We start from the raw sequence: 27035 nt of genomic DNA on the forward strand, positions 1-27035 counted from the left end.
CCAAACGTTATCTTACTAGTGACACAGAATGTCCACGTGTTGGTTGGTCACAGTCTGCCTATTTAACTACTAAAATAAATCTACGTCACTCGATATGGTGATGAAAATGCCTTAACCTGTTGACCAGACTACACGCTAGAAGGTGAAGGGACGACGACGTTTCGGTCCGTCCTGGACCGTTCTCAATCGACTTGGGAATGGTCCAGGACGGACCGAAACGTCGTCGTCCCTTCACCTACTAGTGTGTGGTTTGGTCAACTTACTTTAGCCACGTTATTGTGACACATCGCCTGCCTTAACCTGGCCACACCAAACCGTCAATGTCACAGGTGGAACACACTCATTAACATGGATGACGGTAAATTGTGGTGATAATCCCACTGGCCTCTTAACCAGGCAATTAGCTCTCCACAACGTCGTCTGCTTCCACCTACAGGGGTCTCATCGTTAGCAGGACTGCAACTTGGTAGTTCACTGCTCGCCGATGACTTGAACTACACTCTCATTCAGCATGGCTACGGAGCGAACGAGACTACCAGGGTAAACACCAATTAGGTCCCTCAGCCCAGTCGTTTATTTTGACACAGATGGTCCAAGATCACCAAACGATTTCTGAGTTGCAACTCCCTGCAACTTGCGGAATACTTCAGCAATAGTGTTGCAGAAAGCTCAAGTAAATCACTCCGGTACGTCATCTTTTCTTAGATAATTTTTACCTGCCAAACACACTTATTTCCTGGAGTCGCCCTCGCTGCATCCTCCCCATATGGAAGTTCAATGAACACTGGGGTCTCGGCCGCCAGACCTCCACCACTCAGAGGCCTCCCATGTGTCACGTGACTCTAGCTCGCCACTTCCATTGGCTACTCCTACGTGCAAACATCCAATCATCTTATTCCCTTACATCCGGGGTACCAGGTGTCGAAGATTGAACTTATTTTGGCGCCAATTCCCGACTTCAACAGACTCGACTTTAACCTGTTGATTGCCATGTTGAAGTAAACAAGGCATTTTACCTTCACAACTAATTAAACTGAAGAACATTAACATTTCAGTGCTCCCGCTTCCTTATAAACATGATCAGAATGAACTAGGACACTAACGTAATTAGTATTCTGTTATGTGGAAGAAGCGTCTTATCGTATGTACATGTAACTATTGGGCACTGTGCCACCACCAGGAATTGTGCCACAAGCTCGCACTGTGCCACCACCAGGCACTGTGCCACCACCAGGCACTGTGCCACCACCAGGCACTGTGCCACCACCAGGCACCACACGGACAATGGATTGTAGGGAGAGTAATTTTGGCCGCCAAGATGAAACGCGTGTTCCTGTCCGCATCACATAATTCTGTCCGAACGATCCTTTGGTGTCAGGAGCCTGGTGTTGGGGGAGGCTGAGACCTGCTCCAGCCTCCCTCGAGGTCCTGCTCCAGCCTCGAGGACCTGCTCCAGCCTCGAGGACCTGCTCCAGCCTCGAGGACCTGCTCCAGCCTCGAGGTCCTGCTCCAGCCTCGAGGTCCTGCTCCAGCCTCCCTCGAGGACCTGCTCCAGCCTCGAGGACCTGCTCCAGCCTCGAGGACCTGCTCCAGCCTCGAGGACCTGCTCCAGCCTCGAGGACCTGCTCCAGCCTCGAGGTCCTGCTCCAGCCTCGAGGACCTGCTCCAGCCTCGAGGACCTGCTCCAGCCTTCGTCGAGGACCTGCTCCAGCCTTCGTCGAGGTCCTGCTCCAGCCTCGAGGACCTGCTCCAGCCTCGAGGACCTGCTCCAGCCTCGTGGACCTGCTCCAGCCTCGAGGTCCTGCTCCAGCCTCGAGGTCCTGCTCCAGCCTCGAGGTCCTGCTCCAGCCTCGAGGTCCTGCTCCAGTCTCGAGGACTTGCTCCAGCCTCGAGGACCTGCTCCAGCCTCGAGGACCTGCTCCAGTCTCCCTCGAGGACCTGCTCCAGCCTCGAGGTCCTGCTCCAGCCTCGAGGACCTGCTCCAGGTTCGAGGACCTGCTACAGCCTCGAGGACCTGCTACAGCCTCGAGGACCTGCTCCAGCCTCGAGGACCTGCTCCAGCCTCGAGGACCTGCTACAGCCTCGAGGTCCTGCTCCAGCCTCGAGGACCTGCCGCAGCCTCGAGGACCTGCTCCAGCCTCGAGGACCTGCTCCAGCCTCGAGGACCTGCTCCAGCCTCGAGGACCTGCTCCAGCCTCGAGGTCCTGCTCCAGCCTCGAGGACCTGCTCCAGCCTCGAGGTCCTGCTCCAGCCTCGAGGACCTGCTCCAGCCTCGAGGTCCTGCTCCAGCCTCGAGGACCTGCTCCAGCCTCGAGGACCTGCTCCAGCCTCGAGGTCCTGCTCCAGCCTCGAGGACCTGCTCCAGCCTCGAGGTCCTGCTCCAGCCTCGAGGTCCTGCTCCAGCCTCGAGGTCCTGCTCCAGCCTCTAGGAGTCCTGCACATCTCCCCTTTTATAATCTAGAACAGTTGACTAACACCCTCTAATGCCTTACGGGAGTGTAGGTCAAAGGTCAGGAGATTATAGAGGTCAGAGCGGGCTGAAGATCTCAGAGATAAGAAGGTCAGAGCGGGATGAAGATCTCAGAGATAAGAAGGTCACAGGTGCAAGGCGAGGTATAAGGCACAGCGGGTCAAAGGTCAGAGCAGGAGGGTGGACTTCAAGAAGCAGCTGAGGAAAAGAGAGTTTTAAAGGTGTACTGCGGGTTGCTTGCTTGCTGGAACGTCAAGGTTGAAACCCCTGATTGACTTCAGGACTCAACAGTACTCAACTAATTGTGTTTGAGAGGTTTGAGCTACGGTTCTTTGGTCCCGCCTCTCAACTGTCAATCAACAGGTGTACAGGTTCCTGAGCCTACTGGGCTCTATCATATCTACACTTGAAACTGTGTATGGAGTCAACCTCCACCACATTACTTCCTAGTGCATTCCACCTGTTAACTACTCTGACACTGAAAGTATTGTTTCTAACGTCTCTGTGGCTCATTTGGGTGCTCAGTGTCCACCTGTGTCCCCTTGTTCGAGTACCTGCCGTGTTAAATCAACCCGGCCTCGTAATAGTACGTCGTATTTTCACGTATACTCTACCTATGGGCAAAAATTGTCGTTCCAGAAAAATGATAGCGGCTCGTGAAATTGACGTACTGTCCCGTTTTCTGTTTTGGGTTCTCTGGTAGGTTAGGATAAGGGCACTTTAGTACGGCAGTTTCTTGACGTTGTGAAGTCTTAGGAGGACGGGCTAGTTAAATAATCTGTTTTTATCTATCCTTTCAGTTCCGCTGAGAATTTTGTATGTGTTGATCGTGTCTCCTCTTAACTCTTCTGTCTTGCAGCTACTTGAGGTTCAATTCACGTGGCTTTTCTACGTAATTCATCCCTCGTAGTTCCGGAACTAATCAGCTGGCATACCTTTAAACCTTCTCCAACCTTGTCTTATGCTTGACATGGTACGGATTCCATGCTGGAGCCGCATACTCCTGGATTGGTCTGACATACGTGGTATACAAGGTGCTAAATAATTCCATACACAAGGTTCTAAAAAGTCAGTTCTGATGTTAGCCAGCCTCCCATATGCCGCTAATGATATAATTAATAATTCATTTTGGGTCAGGGACAGGAAGCCAGAGTGTATTCATAGACAATTGGTTTTTATCAAGCTCTCCCCTCCCCCCTCCCCCCCAACCTAGGCCTAATTACTGACCCCGCCCAGGATGTAACCCTGCAACAAGCTGACTAACTCCTGAGTACCTACTTACTGCTAGGTGAACAGAGGCATTAGGTCAAATTAAATGAACCCAACCATTTCTGTCTCGCCTGGGATTCGAACCCGGAATTCACGATTCTGCGTCGAGAACGAACCCCACTATACTACCGGGACCCAGAAAATGTATTTATCTTTATAAAATATGTTTATTATGTGGACTACGGGAGAGGGTTTGGTGTGATGTCAGCTCTTAGATCCTTCTCTCTGTCTGTTTGGTGGAAGATTTCATGTCCCCGTTCGGTACCCCGTGTCTGGCCTCCTGTTCCCTCCACCGAGCTTCATTACTTTACATTTACTTGAGTTAAACTTGCATAACCATTTGTTGGACCATTCTCCAATTTTTGTAACCAAGTCGTAGAATTCTACTAAATTATGTGAGGCAAGATTTACTCTCCCTGAATCCATGCTGGTGATGTATTACAAAGTTCCTTCTCTCCAGATGAACAAATCCACAAGGGCCGTGACGAGGATTCGAACCTGCGAATCTGCTAGTTCTGCTAGTTCTTTCCTCAACATCCATGAATAGTATGCAAGTTAGGGACACTGGTGTATAGTTCAGTGCCTCCTGTTTCTCTCTCCCATCTTCAGTATCGGGACTACATTAGCTTTCTTCTAAATATTTGGCAATTCTCCTATTGCCATTGACTTGTTATACACCGTGGAGAGTGGTAGGCACAGTGCTTCTGCTCACTCTTTTGGTACCCATGGTGAGGCTCCGTCTGGCCCAACAGTGTTCTCCTCCTCCATGTTGGTGGAGCCTCCTGACACATGTGGAAGGAGGTATGGCTGCTCCCTCATGTTGGTGGAGCCTCCTGACACATGTGGGAGGAGGTATGGTTGCTCCCCCATGTTGGTGGAGCCTCCTGACACATGTGGGAGGCAGTATGGTTGCTCCCCCATGTTGGTGGAGCCTCCTGACACATGTGGGAGGCAGTATGACTGCTCCCCCATGTTGGTGGAGCCTCCTGACACATGTGGGAGGAGGTATGGCTGCTCCCTCATGTTGGTGGAGCCTCCTGACACATGTGGGAGGAGGTATGGTTGCTCCCCCATGTTGGTGGAGCCTCCTGACACATGTGGGAGGCAGTATGGTTGCTCCCCCATGTTGGTGGAGCCTCCTGACACATGTGGGAGGCAGTATGACTGCTCCCCCATGTTGGTGGAGCCTCCTGACACATGTGGGAGGAGGTATGGCTGCTCCCTCATGTTGGTGGAGCCTCCTGACACATGTGGGAGGAGGTATGGTTCCTCCCCCATGTTGGTGGAGCCTCCTGACACATGTGGGAGGCAGTATGGTTCCTCCCCCATGTTGGTGGAGCCTCCTGACACATGTGGGAGGCAGTATGACTGCTCCCCCATGTTGGTGGAGCCTCCTGACACATGTGGGAGGAGGTATGGCTGCTCCCCCATGTTGGTGGAGCCTCCTGACACATGTGGGAGGCAGTATGGTTGCTCCCCCATGTTGGTGGAGCCTCCTGACACATGTGGGAGGAGGTATGGCTGCTCCCTTATGTTGGTGGAGCCTCCTGACACATGTGGGAGGCAGTATGGTTCCTCCCCCATGTTGGTGGAGCCTCCTGACACATGTGGGAGGCAGTATGGTTCCTCCCCCATGTTGGTGGAGCCTCCTGACACATGTGGGAGGCAGTATGACTGCTCCCCCATGTTGGTGAAAGCCTCCTGACACATGTGGGAGGAGGTATGGCTGCTCCCCTATGTTGGTGGAGCCTCCTGACACATGTGGGAGGAGGTATGACTGCTCCCTCATGTTGGTGGAGCCTCCTTACACATGTGGGAGGAGGTATGGCTGATCCCCTATGTTGGTGGAGCCTCCTGACACATGTGGGAGGAGGTATGACTGCTCCCTCATGTTGGTGGAGCCTCCTTACACATGTGGAAGGAGGTATGGTTGCTCCCCCATGTTGGTGGAGCCTCCTGACACATGTGGAAGGAGGTATGGCTGCTCCCTCATGTTGGTGGAGCCTCCTGACACATGTGGAAGGAGGTATGGCTGCTCCCTCATGTTGGTGGAGCCTTCTGACACATGTGGAAGGCAGTAGAGCACACACCTGAGAGACTCCAGTACCAACACATCAGTAACTACCCATCAGTGACTATGGGAAAGTGAGGTGTAGCTCCTGGTGCCCCGAATCACCTCCGAGGAGATTCCGGTGATTGGACCACACACACTGATGATCCTTGAGAAGCAACTATCCCCTCAGCCAGGATAGGAACCAGAGGGCCTGATTCACGAAGCAGTTACGCAAGTACTCACGAAACTGTACATCTTTCCTCAATCTTTAACGGCTTTGGTTACATTTATTAAACAGTTTACAAGCATGAAAGCTTGCCAATCAACTGTTGTTATTGTTATAAACAGCCTCCTGGTGCTTCGGAGCTCATTAACTGTTTAATAATTGTAAACAAAAGCTGCTAAAGATTGAGGAAAGATGTACAGGTTCGTAAGTGCTTGCGTAACTGCTTCGTGAATCTAGCCCCAAAGGACCCCCCCTAGTTCCTTGAGTCTATGGGAGAAAGGAATATTTTCCTTTCTCCCATAGACTCAAGGAACGGAAAGGAATATGCTAGATCCATGAAGGTCTTGCTCCCACGGCGCCTGAGCACCGAGCAATATACCTGAGCCCCGCGCTCCTTGCACTGTGGCAATGTTTATATTCCTGTTTTGTTTCAGTTTGAAACAGCGTAAGGAAATTGCATACAATTTCCGTGTATTGAATGTTGCAAATGTACGTCAGAGTTCCGGCTTGCATTTCATGATTTATTCAACTGGTTAATTTATCTTTCATTGTTCTGTTATAGAGTCTATAATCTCTATAAGATATGTGTTATTGATACGTTGATGACACATCCCTGATGGCGGGTTGATGACACATGTCTCTGATGGCAGGTTGATGACACATGTCTCTGATGGCAGGTTGATGACACATGTCTCTGATGGCAGGTTGATGACACATCTCTGATGGCAGGTTGATGACACATCTCTGATGGCAGGTTGATGCCACATGTCTCTGATGGCAGGTTGATGACACATCTCTGATGGCAGGTTGATGACACATGTCTCTGATGGCAGGTTGATGACACATGTCTCTGATGGCAGGTTGATGACACATCTCTGATGACGTTGGACTTAGTTTACTGACCGACCAGCAACTTAACGTTGGACTTAGTTTACTGACAACCCAACAACTTTACCTTAGGGCTTGAACATAGTCCAAGACAAAAGTAAACTCACACGTCCATTGTCGCCTAGAGGCGATGTAAACCAAGAACTAAAATAAGGAGTTTACCAACAAACACCTTCAGCTGTTCCTTGCAACAGCACCATCAAAACCTGCCTAAGAATGATTGTATTCTTTAAAGAAAACCCAATACAAAAAGTTACAGTATTTCAAATGTTTTGAAATAAAATACACAATGTGTACAACAAAAAGTGAATACATGAATAAATGAATTTAGATATATATATACACAACTATAACGTTCCAGGGCTAATAGTTTTATTCCAAAGGATTACTATCACAAAATTCAACAAATTGCTAACAGAATGTAGAGCAAAAAGTTTGTGAAAAAAAGGCGATTTTCAATATATTGTGTAAGAGAGCTTTTCCCGCCCAGGGGTAAATATATATAATATATATAATATATATATATATATATATATATATATATATATATATATATATATATATATATATATATATATATATATATATATTTTATATATATATATATGTCGTACCTAGTAGCCAGAACGCACTTCTCAGCCTACTATGCAAGGCCCGATTTGCCTAATAAGCCAAGTTTTCCTGAATTAATATATTTTCTCTAATTTTTTCTTATGAAATGATAAAGCTAACCATTTCATTATATATGAGGTCAATTTTTTTTATTGAAGTTAAAATTAACATAGATATATGACCGAACCTAACCAACCCTACCTAACCTAACCTAACCTATCTTTATCGGTTAGGTTAGGTTAGGTAGCAGAAAAAGTTAGGTTAGGTTAGGTTAGGTAGGCTAGGTAGTCGAAAAACAATTAATTCATGAAAACTTGGCTTATTAGGCAAATCGGGCCTTGCATAGTAGGCTGAAAAGTGAGTTCTGGCTACTAGGTACGACATATATATATATATATATATATATATATATATATATATATATATATATATATATATATATATATATATATATATATATATATATATATATATATAATGTAAACATAATATCTCCGTAGTAATACCACAGATATATTAATAAAACACAATACCTGTTTGATACCTGGTTGATGGGGTTCTGGGAGTTCTTCTACTCCCAAAGCCCGGCCCGAGGCCTAGCTTGACTTGTGAGAGTTGGTCCACCAGGCGATTGCTTGGAGCGGCCCGCAGGCCCACATACCCATCACAGCCCGGTTGGTCCGGTACTCCTTGAAGAAAACAATCTAGTTTTCTCTTGAAGAAGTCCGCGGTTGTTCCAGCAATATTTCTTATGCTCGCTGGGAGCACGTTGAACAACCGCGGACCTCTGATGTTTATACAGTGTTCTCTGATTGTGCCTATGGCACCTCTGCTCTTCACTGGTTCTATTCTGCATTTTCTTCCATATCGTTCACTCCAGAACGTTGTTATTTTACTGTGTAGATTTAGGACCTGGCCCTCCAGTATTTTCCATGTGTATATTATTTGGCATCTCTCTCGTCTCCTTTCTAGTGAGTACATTTGGAGAGCTTTGAGACGATCCCAATAATTTAGGTGCTTTATCTCGTCTATGCGTGCCGTATATGTTCTCTGTATTCCCTGTATTTCAGCAATCTCTCCTGCTCTGAAGGGGGAAGTGAGTACTGAGCAGTACTCAAGACGGGACAACACAAGTGACTTGAAGAGTACAACCATTGTGATGGGATCCCTGGACTTGAAGGTTCTCGTAATCCATCCTATCAATTTTCTGGCTGTCGCAATATTTGCTTGGTTATGCTCCCTAAACGTTAGGTCGTCGGACATCATTATTCCCAAATCCTTGACATGCTGTTTTCCTACTATGGGCAGATTCGATTGTGTTTTGTACCCTGTATTATGTTTCAGATCCTCATTTTTGCCGTACCTGCGTACCTGGATTTTATCACCGTTAAACATCATGTTATTTTCAGCTGCCCAGTCGAAAACTTTGTTAATATCTGTTTGTAGTTTTTCAATGTCTTCAGCAGAGGTAATTTTCATGCTGATTTTTGTATGTAATATGTTTGAATTATATACAACTCTCGATAAAACAGATCATTCAAGGATGTTTTTGGCGTGACTGCTGGAGGAAGGGGGAGGAGGGAGCAGACAGGGGGAGAGCAGCCAGCCATCACCGAGGAAGGTGAAGCAAAGATAGGAATCAAGCAGACAATTTATGGAGGAATTATACACAGGAATAAATCAAGCAGTTCAGTAAATGTTTAGGACTGAAAATAGTTCAGTATGATGACATTAGTTTCCACCTCACTCGTAACTCACGATCCCTCCCCCCCCTCTCTCACTCTGTGTCTCTCTCACTCTGTGTCATTCTCACTCTGTCACACTCACTGTGTCACTCCCACTCTGTGTCACTCCCACTGTGTCACTCTCACTCTGTGTCACTCCCACTCTGTGTCACTCTCACTCTGTGTCACTCTCACTCTGTGTCACTCTCACCAGCCTCCCACTCCTCCATCCCACCTTCCTACCCCCGACAATCTAAGACAATCATCCATGACTTGTCCCCTTCATTAGGCCCCATATACACTACCTCACCTCCACAGATATGTGTCTCACTCTAGCATATCTAGCTCTAGATATGATAGAGCCCAATAGGCTCAGGAGTCTGTACACCTGTTGATTGACGGTTGAGAGACGGGACCAAAGAGCCAGAGCTCAACCCCCGCAAACTCAACTAGGTGAGTACAGATGCAGCGAAATATTCATGTTATCTACCTCAACACAGTTCTCTCCCAAATTAGTTCCAAGGTGTTCCTTGTTGTATCCCTAGATCCCGTGTACAATTTAGCGGCATATGGAACAGTATGTCGAAAAGTACAGTGTGTACAAGCAGCATCTATCTCTAGTACAGTGGTGCAGAGTCAATGATCAACCAGGCTAAAGGATTGCAAATAAAAATTAGAAAATGGAACCAGATACAGTGGCAATGGTAGAAACAAAACTAAGCGAAATGATAACAAAGATTTTTCTCTTAGTCGCTGTTGTTCAAAAGTCTGGTTATAACAAACAAGGTGAGGCCTGGTGTCTCTACCCACTCTCCACTTGTCATATCTCTCTCTTCCCTACTCTGCTAACTTCCCATCTGCTGGTCTTCTTCCTCTCCTCCCTGAGCTACGGTCTCGCTTCATGCAGGTCGGCGTTCAATCCTCGAGCGTCCAAATGGTTGGACACCATTCCTTTGCACCCGTCTCACCCCAAATCCTTATCCTGACCCCTTCCAAGTGCTATATAGTCGTAATGGCTTGGTGCTTTTCCCCAAATAATTGGCTCCCCTCCCCCTACCCCTCACCACTAAGCCAGTAAGACCAGATCACTTGGCAGGGAATGTGAGGACAAGGACGATTGGAGAGAAAGTTTTTACCTATAAACTCTCAGAAAACTATATCCTCCTTCTTTATAATGTAAGAAACACAATTATCAAATAATAAACACAACCCACCAACCAGAACTAAGCCTGAGGTAAGTACTTATCAAAAGACGTCAAGCCAGGGATTAACACACACACACACATTTATTATTTTATTTATTTATTTATTTATTTATTTTGTTGTGTACAGTAATTAAAACAAGGAAGGGAAGGGAATTATCAGGGAAAGCGCAATTAAAACATGGCGTTCAATGTAAGGAGTGATTATCAGGAGAAAGCGCCAGGCATTACCTCAGCTATAGTGACCTCAGCCCTGGAGGGCTAAGCGGGAAAGGCGGATGAAAACGGGCGTTCCGTTTGGTGACTCTTTCAAAGAAAGATTAATTTTGTTGGGGAACTCTGTGAGGACTTCCTTTACAAACTGGACAACGGCAAAATCAGTTTCTGGTCCAATACTGTCCCTGTAGCTCTTGATAAGGAGATAGGAATCTGTGAGGGAGGAACTGGTTACGAAATTGAGGAAGGTTATAGCGTGGTAGGCACAAGTTCCGTAACCAGGACGCTGGAAATTGGTCCTGACTTTTGTCACTTCTGTGTGGGTAATGTTGTGCTTCTCCATATAGTCTCTGAAGGAGCTGTGTAGAGGGCGGGGGGTTGAGTCGTGGTAGAGATACCGGCCGTCCTTACAGCGGTAGATGGAGATACTGTGGTAAGTGCTATCATCGTACTTTATGGTATACAAGAACCCTTCGCCTCTGCCCAGTTTAGGCTAGGATAATAGCTCTTGGTCTCCAAGCACTATACGGCACAGCTTGCCAAAGACCCGAGGAGTATTAGCAAATATGTAGTACACGTCGGTGCTCTTCAGTCGTCGGGTGTTGGTAAGATCAGGGTGGCACCAGTCCATCCTAAATGGATCCATTTTGCTAACTTTAATTTTGTTAACTCTACCATTAATCTCTACTGTTATTTATATCACACATACATAAAATTTAGTCATGCAAGACAGTAGTTATGTTAGACCTAACGACCCGATTTTCTGACGAGGAATGATAATAGATTTTGTGAGCAAGACTGGACTATCCATATGTATTGTTGTATATGTATATACTGTGTTGTGGTAATTGTTTTGTATGCTGTGTTGTGATTGTTTTGTATGCTGTGTTGTGGCCATTGTTTTGTATGCTGTGTTGTGGTAATTGTTTTGTATGCTGTGTTGTGATTGTTTTGTATGCTGTGTTGTGATTGTTTTGTATGCTGTGTTGTGATTGTTTTGTATGCTGTGTTGTGATTGTTTTGTATGCTGTGTTGTGATTGTTTTGTATGCAGTGTTGTGGCCATTGTTTTGTATGCTGTGTTGTGGTAATTGTTTTGTATGCTGTGTTGTGGTAATTGTTTTGTATGCTGTGTTGTGATTGTTTTGTATGCTGTGTTGTGATTGTTTTGTATGCTGTGTTGTGATTGTTTTGTATGCTGAGTGGTGATTGTTTTGTATGCTGTGTTGTGGTGATTGTTGTGTATGCTGTGTTGTGGTGATTGTTGTGTATGCTGTGTTGTGATTGTTTTGTATGCTGTGTTGTGGTGATTGTTTTGCATGCTGTGTTGTGGTGATTGTTGTGTATGCTGTGTTGTGGTGATTGTTTTGCATGCTGTGTTGTGGCGATTGTTTTGTATGCTGTGTTGTGGTGATTGTTGTGTATGCTGTGTTGTGGTGACTGTTTTGTATGCTGTGTTGTGGTGATTGTTGTGTATGCTGTGTTGTGGTGACTGTTTTGTATGCTGTGTTGTGGTGATTGTTGCGTATGCTGTGTTGTGGTGATTGTTTTGTATGCTGTGTTGTGGTGATTGTTTTGCATGCTGTGTTGTGGTGATTGTTTTGTATGCTGTGTTGTGGTGATTGTTTTGTATGCTGTGTTGTGGTGACTGTTTTGTATGCTGTGTTGTGGTGACTGTTTTGTTTTTTGACAAGTTATAATAATTCAGTGTAGTGATAATAGTTATGAATGCTGATGATGAGTAACGTGGCTACTTATATGTACTGTTTAGTGATGATAGTCGTGTATACTGTGTATAGTGATGATAGTCGTGTATACTGTGTATAGTGATGATAGTCGTGTATACTGTGTGTAGTGATGATAGTCGTGTATACTGTAGAGTGATGATAGTCGTGTATACTGTGTGTAGTGATGATAGTCGTGTATACTGTGTGTAGTGATGATAGTCGTGTATACTGTGTATAGTGATGATGATAGTCATGTATACTGTGTGTAGTGATGATGATAGTCATGTATACTGTGTGTAGTGATGATAGTCGTGTATACTGTGTGTAGTGATGATGATAGTCATGTATACTGTGTGTAGTGATGATAGTCGTGTATACTGTGTGTAGTGATGATGATAGTCATGTATACTGTGTGTAGTGATGATAGTCGTGTATACTGTGTATAGTAATGATAGTCGTGTATACTGCATAGTGATGATAGTCGTGTATAATGTGTATAGTGATGATAGTCGTGTATACTGTGTGTAGTGATGATAGTCGTGTATACTGTGTGTAGTGATGATAATCGTGTATACTGTGTGTAGTGATGATAGTCGTGTATACTGTGTATAGTGATGATAGTCGTGTATACTGTGTGTAGTGATGATAGTCGTGTATACTGTGTGTAGTGATGATAGTCGTGTATACTGTAGAGTGATGATAGTCGTGTATACTGTGTGTAGTGATGATAGTCGTGTATACTGTGTGTAGTGATGATAGTCGTGTATACTGTGTGTAGTGATGATAGTCGTGTATACTGTGTGTAGTGATGATAGTCGTGTATACTGTGTATAGTGATGATAGTCGTGTATACTGTGTATAGTGATGATAGTCGTGTATACTGTGTATAGTGATGATAGTCGTGTATACTGTGTATAGTGATGATAGTCGTGTATACTGTGTGTAGTGATGATAGTCGTGTATACTGTGTATAGTGATGATAGTCGTGTATACTGTGTGTAGTGATGATAGTCGTGTATACTGTGTGTAGTGATGATAGTCGTGTATACTGTGTGTAGTGATGATAGTCGTGTATACTGTGTATAGTGATGATAGTCGTGTATACTGTGTGTAGTGATGATAGTCGTGTATACAGTGTGTAGTGATGATAGTCGTGTATACTGTGTATAGTGATGATAGTCGTGTATACTGTGTGTAGTGATGATAGTCGTGTATACTGTGTGTAGTGATGATGATAGTCATGTATACTGTGTGTAGTGATGATAGTCGTGTATACTGTAGAGTGATGATAGTCGTGTATACTGTGTGTAGTGATGATAGTCGTGTATACAGTGTATAGTGATGATAGTCGTGTATACTGTATAGTGATGATAGTCATGTATACTGTGTATAGTGATGATAGTCGTGTATACTGTGTATAGTGATGATAGTCGTGTATACTGTGTATAGTGATGATAGTCGTGTATACTGTGTGTAGTGATGATAGTCGTGTATACTGTGTATAGTGATGATAGTCGTGTATACTGTGTGTAGTGATGATAGTCGTGTATACTGTGTGTAGTGATGATAGTCGTGTATACTGTGTATAGTGATGATAGTCGTGTATACTGTGTGTAGTGATGATAGTCGTGTATACTGTGTGTAGTGATGATGATAGTCATGTATACTGTGTGTAGTGATGATAGTCGTGTATACTGTAGAGTGATGATAGTCGTGTATACTGTGTGTAGTGATGATAGTCGTGTATACAGTGTATAGTGATGATAGTCGTGTATACTGTATAGTGATGATAGTCATGTATACTGTGTATAGTGATGATAGTCGTGTATACTGTGTATAGTGATGATAGTCGTGTATACTGTGTATAGTGATGATAGTCGTGTATACTGTGTGTAGTGATGATAGTCGTGTATACTGTGTGTAGTGATGATAGTCGTGTATACTGTGTATAGTGATGATAGTCGTGTATACTGTGTATAGTGATGAGAGTCGTGTATACTGTGTATAGTGATGATAGTCGTGTATACTGTGTAGTGATGATAGTCGTGTATACTGTGTATGGTGATGATAGTCGTGTATACTGTGTGTAGTGATGATAGTCGTGTATACTGTGTATGGTGATGATAGTCGTGTATACTGTGTATGGTGATGATAGTCGTGTATACTGTGTACAGTGATGACCCGCTAATCCGTCATACTTATACTCGCATTTGGGTGAGATAAACAAACTTGTGAGAAGCACAAGGCAAAATGTTGGTCACTATATATATATATATATATATATATATATATATATATATATATATATATATATATATATATATATATATATATATATATATATATATATATATATAAAGTCAGTCTTCAGGGCACTGGATCCGACTCGATCATCATGTATTCAGGGATTATACATGCATACATTCCCGCATGTGTATTCTCGAAAACCAAAAATATATAAATACTAGAACACTAATATACATATTCAGGAGCATTATTTGTCGGTGATCACAGCTCAGCACACTATAGATATTACGTATGTCTGTCAGAGATACTAATGGTCACGTCTCAGATGTTGTGGCATTGACTTCCCTCGTTGGTAACTCAGGGTTAACATAACATGTCTCGGTATATTTTGTGATATCGAGATGTTTCGTTATATTTTGTGAAATAATTTGAGATATTTCGTTATATTTCGTGAAATAATTTGAGATTTTTTGTTATATTTTGTGAAATAATTTGAGGTATTTCGTTATATTTTGTGAAATAATTCGAGATTTTTCGTTATATTTTGTGAAAAAATTCGAGATATTTCGTTATATTTATCCCTTAAATTACCACCAAAACGGTTACATTTGCCAGTTTTAGCTGGCAGCTTAGTGACAAGAGTGTACATAGGTGATATAAGCTGAATAGCCAATCCAATGAAGAATTCTCTTGATATCGTACAGAAGGGGAACAAAAATATCGTACATTTTTCCTCAAAGGGAAAATGAACACGGAAAAAACCCTGAACTATTAATTTTACTGAATTTTAGATTCACGAAACAGTTACGCAAGCACTTACGAACGTGTCAATCTTTCCTTAATTTCTGACGGCTTTGGTTACATTTATTAAACAGTTTACAAGCATGAAAACTTGCCAATCAACAGTTGTTGTTGTTATAAACAGCCTCCTGGTGCTTCGGAGCTCATCAACTGTTTAATAATTGTAAATAAAGCCGCCAATGATTGAGAAAAGATGTACAGGTTCGTAAGTTCTTGCGTAAGTACTTCGTGAATCTGGTCCAAGAGATGATGTCATATCACTTACCAGTCAACCCGTTCTCGCAAATTTAATAAGTCAATATTGACTTATTAAATATGTGCATAGGTGACATACTTAACATAATAGATACCCTTAAAAAGCTTCATAGAAAACACCGACCTTACCTAACCTACTTAGTATGTTAAGATCTTATTGCTTCGTAATTACAATTATTACCTAACCTATAATAGGTATAGGTTAAGTAATAATTGTAATTACGAAGCAATAAGATGCTTATCTTAAGATACTAACAAGGTTAGGTAAGGTCGGTGTTTTCTATGAATCTTTTTAAGGGTATCTATTATGTTTAGTATATCACCTATGCACGTAGTTAATAAGTCAATATTGACTTTACGAATTTGCGAGAACGGGTTGTACCAGTTCACCGGGATCATTGTTACCAAAACTGTTACATCAGCGTGTTACCAATACTTATATCATTGTTACCAACATTGTCATTGTATCATCCGGTTCACCTGTTTCATTGTAACCAATATTGTCTTAATTTTTTACGAGTTGTTCCATTATTGCCATAATAACTGCGACTGTACCAATTGTACCACTGTCAACAGTTACCAGACTGGACCAGTGATGCCATCCCAAAACAGTGTAGCCGACTCACCTACGTCAAGACCGGGGACCTCTGCCACAACGTTGGTTCTGACCGTAGCTGGTGTGGTAGTGGTGGTAGTGGGGCTGGTAGTGGTGGTGGTAGTGGTGGTAGCAGGCGATGCCAGTAGCCCCCTGCGCGCCCCAGCCCACGCCAATACCCACGCCACCACCCATGCCCTCCTCCACATGGGAGAGAGAGTGGGAGAGAGAGTGGGATAGAGGGGGGGAAGGATGCTCTTTCTCTCACCACTCTCCTCTCCCACACTCTCTCCTCCCAGGCGAGGCAGCACCGGGGAGCATGGGTGTACCTGGGAGGGTTTGGACAAGCAATTAGGGGGGAGGGATAGGGAGGCTGGCGTGGGTTTAGGATGTAACTGGGATTAGGATGGGGTCTGGTCAACGTCGAGTGGGGTCTATCCGGCTTGGTTTGGGGTCTATCCGGCTTGGATTGGGGTCTATCCGGCTTGGATTGGGGTCTATTCGGCTTGGATTGGGTCTATCCGGCTTGGATTGGGGTCTATCCGGCTTGGATTGGGGTCTATCCGGCTTGGATTGGGGTCTATCCGGCTTGGATTGGGGTCTATTCGGCTTGGATTGGGTCTATCCGGCTTGGATTGGGGTCTATCCGGCTTGGATTGGGGTCTATCCGGCTTGGATTGGGGTCTAGCTGGGGTAGAATGGGATCTAGTTGACTTAAGCTGTTGACCTAACCAATACGATCTTAGATTGGTTTTTTATTTAGTAGTTTGAGAGCTGGATGAACTTGAAGTGTATTAGATACACCTTTAGTGGGCTGGGTCTACCTAGAGTGGGCTGGGTCTACCTAAAGTGGGCTGGGTCTACCTAGAGTGGGCTGGGTCTACCTAGAGTGGGCTGGGTCTACCTAGAGTGGGCTGGGTATACCTAGAGTGGGCTGGGTCTACCTAGAGTGGGCTGGGTCTACCTAGAGTGGGCTGGGTCTACCTAGAGTGGGCTGGGTCTACCTAGAGTGGGCTGGGTCTACCTAGAGTGGGCTGAGTATAGCTGTAAGGGATAAATTCTAGGTAGTGCTAGATGGAGACTAGTTTGACTGAAGGCAAGTTTGGTTGGTTGACCACAACAAAGGTCTGGTTCTAGCAGGGATAGATCTATCCTGGGATAGAAATCCTCGCTGGTGGACTCTGGGACAAAGGTGTGTTCTGTGGATACTGTTATCTAGGGGGGGTTGGACAGGATAGCTGCAGTGGTCTGTGATCTAGGTGGTGTGTGCTATCTGGTGTGGGCTGGAGGATAGCATGTATGGGATAGGTGGTATGGGCTTGGGGTCCAGCTTGTGTGGTGGCTGCTGAGAGGCCTAAATGGTCTGAGGCCTGGAGTCTGAAGGCTGGGGGTCTGAGGGCTGGCGTCTGAGGGCTGGGGTCTGAGGGCTGGGGTCTGAGGGCTGGCGTCTGAGGGCTGGGGTCTGAGGGCTGGCGTCTGAGGGCTGGCGTCTGTGGCCTGGGGTCTGAGGGCTGGGGTCTGTGGCCTGGCGTCTGAGGGCTCGCGTCTGAGGGCTGGCGTCTGTGGCCTGGGGTCTGAGGGGTGGCGTGGGTCTTGATAGACTAAAGACCAGTTAATCTACCAACTCTTGCCTCTGCAACTGATCTGGTCCGGAACCTGTCTTCACAATTATCTACCCGAGCTGGTATCGTCTGGTTCTGAGTGTATCAACTCTGGTATTGTTCTGATTGGATGTCATACCAACTACCTCACACCACACGCCACTCATCCGTCGATCCAAGCCGCCCCATGACCTATCCAGAGACCTGAAATGAGAAAAAATATAGTCTGAATAAAAAAATAGTGAAATATACTTATCGAGCAAGACAAGGGGGCAAGAGATGAGAGAGATGCTGCATCCTTTGATGCTTCTAAAGGTTCTTGAGAAATCTCCTTAGAGGCGACGTACCTCTCGAAACGCAATATTCTCAACTGATCAAATTACCTTAAGAATTAAGGAATTATCAACTGATTAAATAACCAATATATATATATTTTATCTCGAAAATTATATTATTTCAGAGAGCCAAATAAATACCCTTTAATTAATCAGTTATTTAGGACAGATAAAAATATATGTCAGTTCGTTACCTTATCCGATTATGGAGGTAATTATCCGTTGGTTGCATCGTTTAGATTTCCGGAAATGGGTTAGTTGATTACATTAGAGGCTCACACGCGCCGTTGGGGGGGGAGGGGGGGAGAACGTTGTTAATAATGTAGCTTGTTTATACGTTAGTTGTTAGTTGCTAGTTGTTAGTGAAGCTTTTCGCGAACCGGAATTCACGCCCTGGTTAACTGCTTGTTTATGCGGGACAATGACGTTGTATTTTGTTTAAGTTGGGTAGGTGGAGTGATAACAGGTGATTAGGTTATCTGTCAACGTGTCTGAGGGGAGGGATAACAGGTGATCATGTTATCTGTCAACGTGTCTGAGGGGAGGGATAACAGGTGATCATGTTATCTGTCAACGTGTCTGAGGGGAGGGATAACAGGTGATCATGTTATCTGTCTACGTGTCTGAGGGGAGGGGTAACAGGTGATCATGTTATCTTTTAACGTGTCTGAGGGGGAGGGATAACAGGTGATCATGTTATCTGTTAACGTGTCTGAGGTGAGGGATAACAGGTGATCATGTTATCCTTTAACGTGTCTGAGGTGAGGGATAACAGGTGATCATGTTATCTGTTAACGTGTCTGAGGTGAGGGATAACAGGTGATCATGTTATCTGTAAACGTGTCTGAGGGGAGGGATAACAGGTGATCATGTTATCTTTTAACGTGTCTGAGGGGATGGATAACAGGTGATCATGTTATCTGTCTACGTGTCTGAGGGGAGGGATAACAGGTGATCATGTTATCTGTTAACGTGTCTGAGGGGAGGGATAACAGGTGATCATGTTATCTGTTAACGTGTCTGAGGGGAGGGGTAACAGGTGATCATGTTATCTGTTAACGTGTCTGAGGGGAGGGATAACAGGTGATCATGTTATCTGTTAACGTGTCTGAGGGGAGGGATAACAGGTGATCATGTTATCTGTTAACGTGTCTGAGGGGAGGAATAACAGGTGATCATGATATCTTTCAAGTGTTTGAAGGGAGATATAACTGGTGGTTATGTTATCTTTTTAAGCGTTTGAGGGCAAGGGGTAACTGATGAGTATGTTATCAACTGACGTAGGGTAGGGATAACATGTGATAATGCTATGTAGGAAAATATCTAATAATGCTATCTAGGACATAATGAAAATATACATAACATCTATTTACGTCTCTTGATAACGGAAGATAACCAGAGCACCTGCTAATATAACCTTGTAATGTTAAATTATTACAAATGTCTAGTTTATGATAACAAGTATAACATGGTAGTTATATTACCTGTTTATGATAGCAAGTATAAAATGCGAGTTAATTACCTGTTTAGGATAGCAAGTATAAAATTCTAGATATATTTAGACATCTCTTCCCTCTACTTACATCATGACTTATCTCTCTTATCTCTCTCTCTCTCTCTCTCTCTCTCACCCTCATTTTCTCTCTCTCTCTCTCTCTCTCTCTCTCTCTCTCTCTCTCTCTCTCTCTCTCTCTCTCTCTCTCTCTCTCTCTCTCTCTCTCTCTCTCTCTCTCTCTCTCTCTCTCTCTCTCTCTCTCTCTCTCTCTCTCTCTCTCTCTCTCTCTCTCTCTCTCTCTCTCTCTCTCTCTCTCTCTCTCTCTCTCTCTCTCTCTCTCTCTCTCTCTCTCTCTCTCTCTCTCTCTCTCTCTCTCTCTCTCTCTCTCTCTCTCTCTCTCTCTCTCTCTCTCTCTCTCTCTCTCTCTCTCTCTCGTTTTTTCACCTCAAATCCTTCATTTTCGACATTTTCAGTGTTCACTCATTGTACTCATCTTCACTCTCGTCTCTCACATGTTCATAATGTTCAGCTTCTTCACCTTCATCTTCACCGAGTTTACTCTTATCTTTCTTATGCTCTGAATGTTCACTATTCTCTAATGTTCTTAATGCTAAGAATATTCACTTTAACTTTCCTCATTTTAAGAACGTTCACTGTCATGTTCTTTATGATGTTCACTCTCATCTCTAAATCATCCTCGTCCTAACAACGTTTGGGTCATTCATCTTCGTAATTACCTTGTTTCACTTTCGTTATCACTTGTGTTTTCATCTTGGTTATCGCGTACTTACCTAGATGTGCTTGCTGGGTCGAGCTAGGCTCCTGGTCCCGCCTTCCCAATGCTCTTAAATGTATGCAATAAACCATTTCTCACGCTATTATCATATTTACATTTAAAATGTTGAATCTAATTAGCAAAAAACTCCTGCATCTAGCATACTCCATTTATCGGCAACTCTGACATTGAAAAAGTTGTTTCTGATGTTTCTATGACTCATTTGCGTCTCCAGTTTCCATCTATGACCCTCGTTCTGTTGTTCCTAGCTTTAAACAACGTTGCTTTGTCTAATTTGTCAATTTTCCTTAGAATCTTGTATGTCGTTATCATGTCCCCTCTATATCTCTTCTTTCCTCCAGTGTGGTAAGGTCCAGTTCTTTCAGTCTTTCCTCATAGCTCAATCCCCTTAACTCCGGAACGAGTCTTGTTGAATATCTTTGGACTTTTGCTAGTTTCTCCTTGTCCTTACTCAGGTAAGGGTTCCATGCTGGCGCTGCATATTCAAGAGTGGGTCTCACCTTTGCTGTATGATGTTGGCCTGTATGTCATATGCCGCTGTTGTTATTCTGGTAATGTGGGCTTCTGGCATCAGAGCGACTATGTCCACTTCCAAGTCTTTCTCCTTTTCTGATTGAAAAATTTGTCTTCCCTTCATCCTATACTGCTGGACTGGTCTACGTACTCCTGTTTCAATTTTCATAACTAAGCATTTAGTCTGGTTAAATTCAAGCAGCCATTTTTTCAGACCACTTCTGAAATGTATACAAAATTCTCTTGCAATGCTTCACAATGTAACCCTGACTCTTTTCATTAGTTTTGCATCATCTGGAAACATTGATATGCAGGAGACAGTTTTCTCTGACAGGTCATTGACATATACTTGAAAGTGGTGGTTGGGTCCTAGACCCGCCCCTTGCGGTACTCCACTTGTACCCTCTCTCCACTCTGATGTCTGGACTGGACGGTAGAACAACGGTCTCGCTTCATGCAGGTCGACGTTCAATCCCCCGACCGTCCAAGTGGTTGGGCACCATTCCTTCCCACCGTCCCATCCCAAATCCTTATCCTGACCCCTCACCAGTCCTATATAGTCGTAGTGGCATGGCGCTTTTCCCCGATAACTTCCTCCCTCCCTCTGACGTCTCTCACTGTAACCCTCTGTTCCCTGCCTGAGAGGTACTCTCTCACCCACCTTAAAACTCCTCTAGATATACCAGCCCTGCTTCTCTAGTTTGAGTTGGAGTCTCAGATGCCTTCTGACAGTCAGGGAACATGCAGTCTGCCCATATCTTGAGGTTATCTTGAGACGATTTCGGGGCTTTAGTGTCCCCGCGGCCCGGTCCTCGACTAGGCCTCCACCCCCAGGAAGCAGCCCGTGACAGCTGACTAACACCCAGGTACCTATTTTACTGCTAGGTAACAGGGGCATAGGGTGGTTATCTTGAGATGATTTCGGGGCTTTAGTGTCCCCGCGGCCCGGTCCTCGACCAGGCCTCCACCCCCAGGAAGCAGCCCGTGACAGCTGACTAACACCCAGGTACCTATTTTACTGCTAGGTAACAGGGGCATAGGGTGAAAGAAACTCTGCCCATTGTTTCTCGCCGGCGCCCGGGATCGAACCGAGGACCAGAGGATCACAAGTCCAGCGTGCTGTCCGCTCGGCCGACCGGCCATCCCTCTCACTCTTGTCTGATATCTGTCAACTTGTTGTAGGTCTGTAGTAAGCTTGACAGGCTTGCCAGGCTTGCCAGGCTTGCCAGGCTGGTGCCTAGAGACAAGGTTAATCTGTTCTAAATGTTCTACTACCCTGCTTGGGAACAGCTTCTTGTTATCGTTTTGTGTTATCGTTTTGTGTTATCGTTTTGTGTTATCGTTTGTGTTATCGTTTGTGTTATAGTGCCTGTAATTGTTTTTGTTATAGGCTCTGTTATTGTTTATCATCTTCGGTATCTTTATAACATATGTCTTTGCGTTATCTTTTGTCGGGTTTGTTTTTATCTTTGTTAACGTTTGTGTTATTTTTGTTATAGTTTGTGTTATCTTTGTTATAGTTTGTGTTATCTGTTATAATTTGTGTTATATTCTCTGTTATCATTCGTGTTACCATCTTGGTTATCATTTGTGTAGCCATCTTTATTATCGCGCGTGTTATCATATTTGTTATCATTTATATCATCATATATGACATCATTTGTATTATAATCTTCGTTGTTATCGTTCGTGTTATCATCATAAATAACATTACAAATTATTTAATAAATAAATATTAAAATATATATGAAGTTGAAATGAAATAATATTCCAATCATTTCACTGTCATTAAATCCCAAGTAACAGTTCAGTGAACTTCATGCAAAATTCACTTGAGTTATATATATATATATATATATATATATATATATATATATATATATATATATATATATATATATATATATATATAATTTACAATAGCAATCAAAAACGCATAGATCGTTAATTCCGGACAATTAACTAGAAAGTCATTCGCCGCGCGGATTAACCAACCTATTTTTTTTGGACAGAATTTTGGAAAAAATTCTGGGAATTATTGGTTATATATATATATATATATATATATATATATATATATATATATATATATATATATATATATATATATATATATATATATATATATATATATATATATATATATATCAATGCTCAATATAATTTCGTCATCTGACGTTATATAATTTTTTATAGACTTAAAAAAAATATTTTTTGGCATAGTAATGGATTGGAATATATGAGATCACGACTTATTGCAAGGTTTCAGGTTTAAAGCCAAATTCCGCTTTATTGAAAAATTAAAATAAATAAATGGTGATAAATAAAGGGATTATTGACATATTCTTCATTTGAAGACACTCTGTTCCTCTGATGCCAGAGTTCAGCATTAAAGCCAGACCCCAGCATTAAAGAAAAATCCCAGCAATAAAGCCAGACCCCAGTATTAAAGCCAGACCCCAGCATTAAAGTCAGACCCCAGAATTAAAGCCATACCCCAGCATTAAAGTCAGACCCCAGCATTAAAGAAAAATCCCAGCATTAAAGCCAGACCCCAGTATTAAAGCCAGACCCCAGCATTAAAGTCAGACCCCAGCATTAAAGCCATACCCCAGCATTAAAGCCAGACCCGAGCATTAAAGAAAAATCCCAGCATTAAAGCCAGACCCCAGAATTAAAGAAAAATCCCAGCATTAAAGCCAGACCCCAGTATTAAAGCCAGACCCCAGTATTAAAGAAAAATCCCAGCATTAAAGCCAGACCCCAGTATTAAAGCCAGACCCCAGCATTAAAGACAGACCCCAGCATTAAAGCCAGACCCCAGTATTAAAGCCAGACCCCAGCATTAAAGTCAGACCCCAGCATTAAAGCCAGACCCCAGCATTAAAGCCAGACCCCAGCATTAAAACCAGACCCCAGCATTAAAGCCATACCCCAGCATTAAAGCCAGACCCCAGCATTAAAGCCAGAACCCAGCATTAAAGTCAGACCCCAGCATTAAAGCCAGACCCCAGCATTAAAGCCAGACCCCAGAATTAAAGCCAGAACCCAGCATTAAAGTCAGACCCCAGCATTAAAGCCAGACCCCAGCATTAAAGTCAGACCCCAGCATTAAAGCCAGACCCCAGCATTAAAGCCAGACCCCAGGAGTAAAGCCAGACCCCAGCAGTTAAGGCTGACCTGCTTTAGATCTTGATCGGGAATAAGATGCCAAGCACTTAAAGCCAGCATGAGCAACGAGGTAAGGTTAAATGGGCTAGCCCCTCGTCCCTGGAAGACAGAAGAGTAAGGGGAGACATGATCACCACCTACAAAATTCTCAGTGGAATTGACAAGGTGAACAAAGACAAACCATTTTGCACGGGTGGGACACGCAGTAGGGGACACAGGTGGAAACTGAGTACCCACATGAGCCACAGGGACGTTAGAAAGAACTTTTTCAGTGTCAGAGTAGTTAACAGATGGAATGCATTAGGAAGTGATGTGGTGGAGGCTGACTCCATACACAGTTTTAAATGTAGATATGATAGAGCCCAGTAGGCTCAGGAACCTGTACACCTGTTGATTGGCATTTGAGAGGCGGGACCAAAGAGCCAGAGCTCAACCCCTGCAAGCACAACTAGGTGACTACAGACTGGCCAGCTCACACACGTTATTCAAACAAGCAATTCACACACTATAATACAATACATCGAAATATTAAATACAGACAAAATATTTCTATATATATACGTCCGACAATGTGTATAACAATATTCAGATTACTTCACAACATTTATAAATAAATGGTGTCGTATGGACAATTGGTTGATATAGTTATGTAACAATGCCTCTGGTAACTACTGATTCTATCAGGTGAGAACACACACACACACACACACACACACACACACACACACACACACACACACACACACACACACACACACACACACACACACACACACACACACACACACACAGACACACACACACACACACAGACACACACACACACAGCATGTCGGAGAACCCACAAGGATGAGAGGAAATGACGAACCAGCAAGACTCGACCTAGTCTTCACTCTGAACGACTCCGACATAAGAGAAATCGGTTTTGAGGACCCAGTAGGAATGAGCGACCACAGTGTACTGGTGTTTGAGTACTTGATTGAAGAAGGGTTATTGAACTCGAGGAGGGATACCGAAACCAAAAGGTTAGCATACCGAAAGGGAAACTATGAGGGGATAAGAAAATTCCTAACAGATATAGCATGGGAAACAGAGCTCAGGGGAAAGACGGCCCAAGATATGATGGATTACATCACGCAGAAGTGCAAGGACGCAGCAAACAAGTTTGTCCCAGTCCAAAAGGAAAACAGAGAAATGAAGATGAGAAACCCATGGTTTAATCAAAGATGTAGGCTAGCTAAGCAGCAAAGCAAAAGGGCATGGAGAAACTATAGGAATAACAGGACACTGGAGAGCAGAGAAAGATACCAGAATGCCAGGAATGAATATGTCAGGATGAGAAGAGAGGCTGAAAGACAATACGAAAATGACATCGCAAGCAAGGCAAAGACTCAGCCTAAATTGTTGCATAGCCACATTAGGAGAAAAACAACAGTAAAGGAACAGGTTATGAGATTAAGGATAGGGGCGGAAGGATTCACTACAAATGACAAGGAAGTGTGTGAGGAATTGAATAAGAAATTCCAGGAGGTCTTCACCTTAGAACAAGGAGAAATTCCAGAGGTAAGTGAGGGAATAGCTAACCAGGAACCACTGGAAGAGTTTGAGATTACCAGTGGGGAAGTAAGGAAGTGTTTACTAGAGTTGGACGTGACGAAGGCTATAGGCCCAGATGGAATCTCCCCTTGGGTTCTAAAGGAAGGAGCAAGAGAACTGAGCCTACCACTCTCCATAGTGTATAACAAATCACTGGCAACAGGGGAACTGCCAGATATTTGGAAAGCAGCTAACGTAGTCCCGATATACAAGAAAGGGGATAGACAGGAGGCACTGAACTACAGGCCAGTGTCCCTAACCTGCATACCATGCAAGCTGATGGAGAAGATTGTGCGAAAAAAACTAGTGGAGCATCTGGAGCGAAGGAACTTTGTAACACAGCATCAACATGGGTTCAGGGATGGCAGGTCCTGCCTCACAGGGTTACTTGAATTCTACGACCAGGCAACAAAAATAAGGCAAGAAAGAGAAGGGTGGGCAGACTGCATATTTTTGGATTGTCAGAAAGCCTTTGATACAGTACCACACAAGAGGCTAGTGCGAAAGTTGGAGATGCAGGCTGGAGTGAGAGGGAAGGTACTCCGGTGGATAGAGGAATACCTAAGCAACAGGAGACAACGAGTCTGTGTGAGGGGTGAGGCCTCAGATTGGCGAGACGTCACAAGTGGAGTCCCGCAGGGGTCAGTCCTTGGACCTATACTGTTTCTGGTATATGTAAATGATCTCCCAGAGGGTATAGATTCGTTCCTCTCAATGTTTGCCGACGATGCAAAAATTATGAGGAGGATTGAAACAGAGGATGATAGTAGGAGGCTACAAGATGACCTGGATAGACTGAGTGAATGGTCCAACAAATGGCTGTTGAAGTTCAACCCGAGTAAATGCAAAGTAATGAAACTAGGCAGTGGAAACAGGAGGCCAGGCACAGGATACAGAATAGGAGATGAAGTACTTAATGAAACAGACAGAGAGAAAGATCTAGGAGTTGATATCACACCAAACCTGTCTCCTGAAGCCCACATAAAGAGAATAACGTCTGCGGCATATGCGAGGCTGGCTAACATCAGAACGGCGTTCAGGAACCTGTGTAAGGAATCATTCAGAATCTTGTACACCACATATGTAAGACCAATCCTGGAGTATGCGGCCCCAGCATGGAGCCCGTACCTTGTCAAGCACAAGACGAAGCTGGAAAAAGTCCAAAGGTATGCTACTAGACTAGTCCCAGAACTAAGAGGCATGAGTTATGAGGAAAGGCTGCGGGAAATGCACCTCACGACACT

At 44.0% G+C, this 27035-nt stretch overlaps 1 protein-coding gene across 1 annotated transcript in view; it reads right to left on the reverse strand.

The window, feature by feature from the left end:
- The window catches only part of LOC138365215 (uncharacterized), a 503803-nt gene that overhangs the window by 303787 nt on the left and 172981 nt on the right, over nucleotides 1-27035 (reverse strand). The window contains exon 2 of the mRNA XM_069325466.1: nucleotides 16316-18089. Coding sequence (XP_069181567.1) covers nucleotides 16316-16493 — 178 coding nt within the window. The 5' untranslated portion in view covers nucleotides 16494-18089. The remainder of the gene's footprint in view (nucleotides 1-16315; nucleotides 18090-27035) is intronic.

The sequence above is a fragment of the Procambarus clarkii genome, chromosome 16 (assembly GCF_040958095.1).
Source record: "Procambarus clarkii isolate CNS0578487 chromosome 16, FALCON_Pclarkii_2.0, whole genome shotgun sequence".
NCBI classification, from domain to species: domain Eukaryota; kingdom Metazoa; phylum Arthropoda; class Malacostraca; order Decapoda; family Cambaridae; genus Procambarus; species Procambarus clarkii.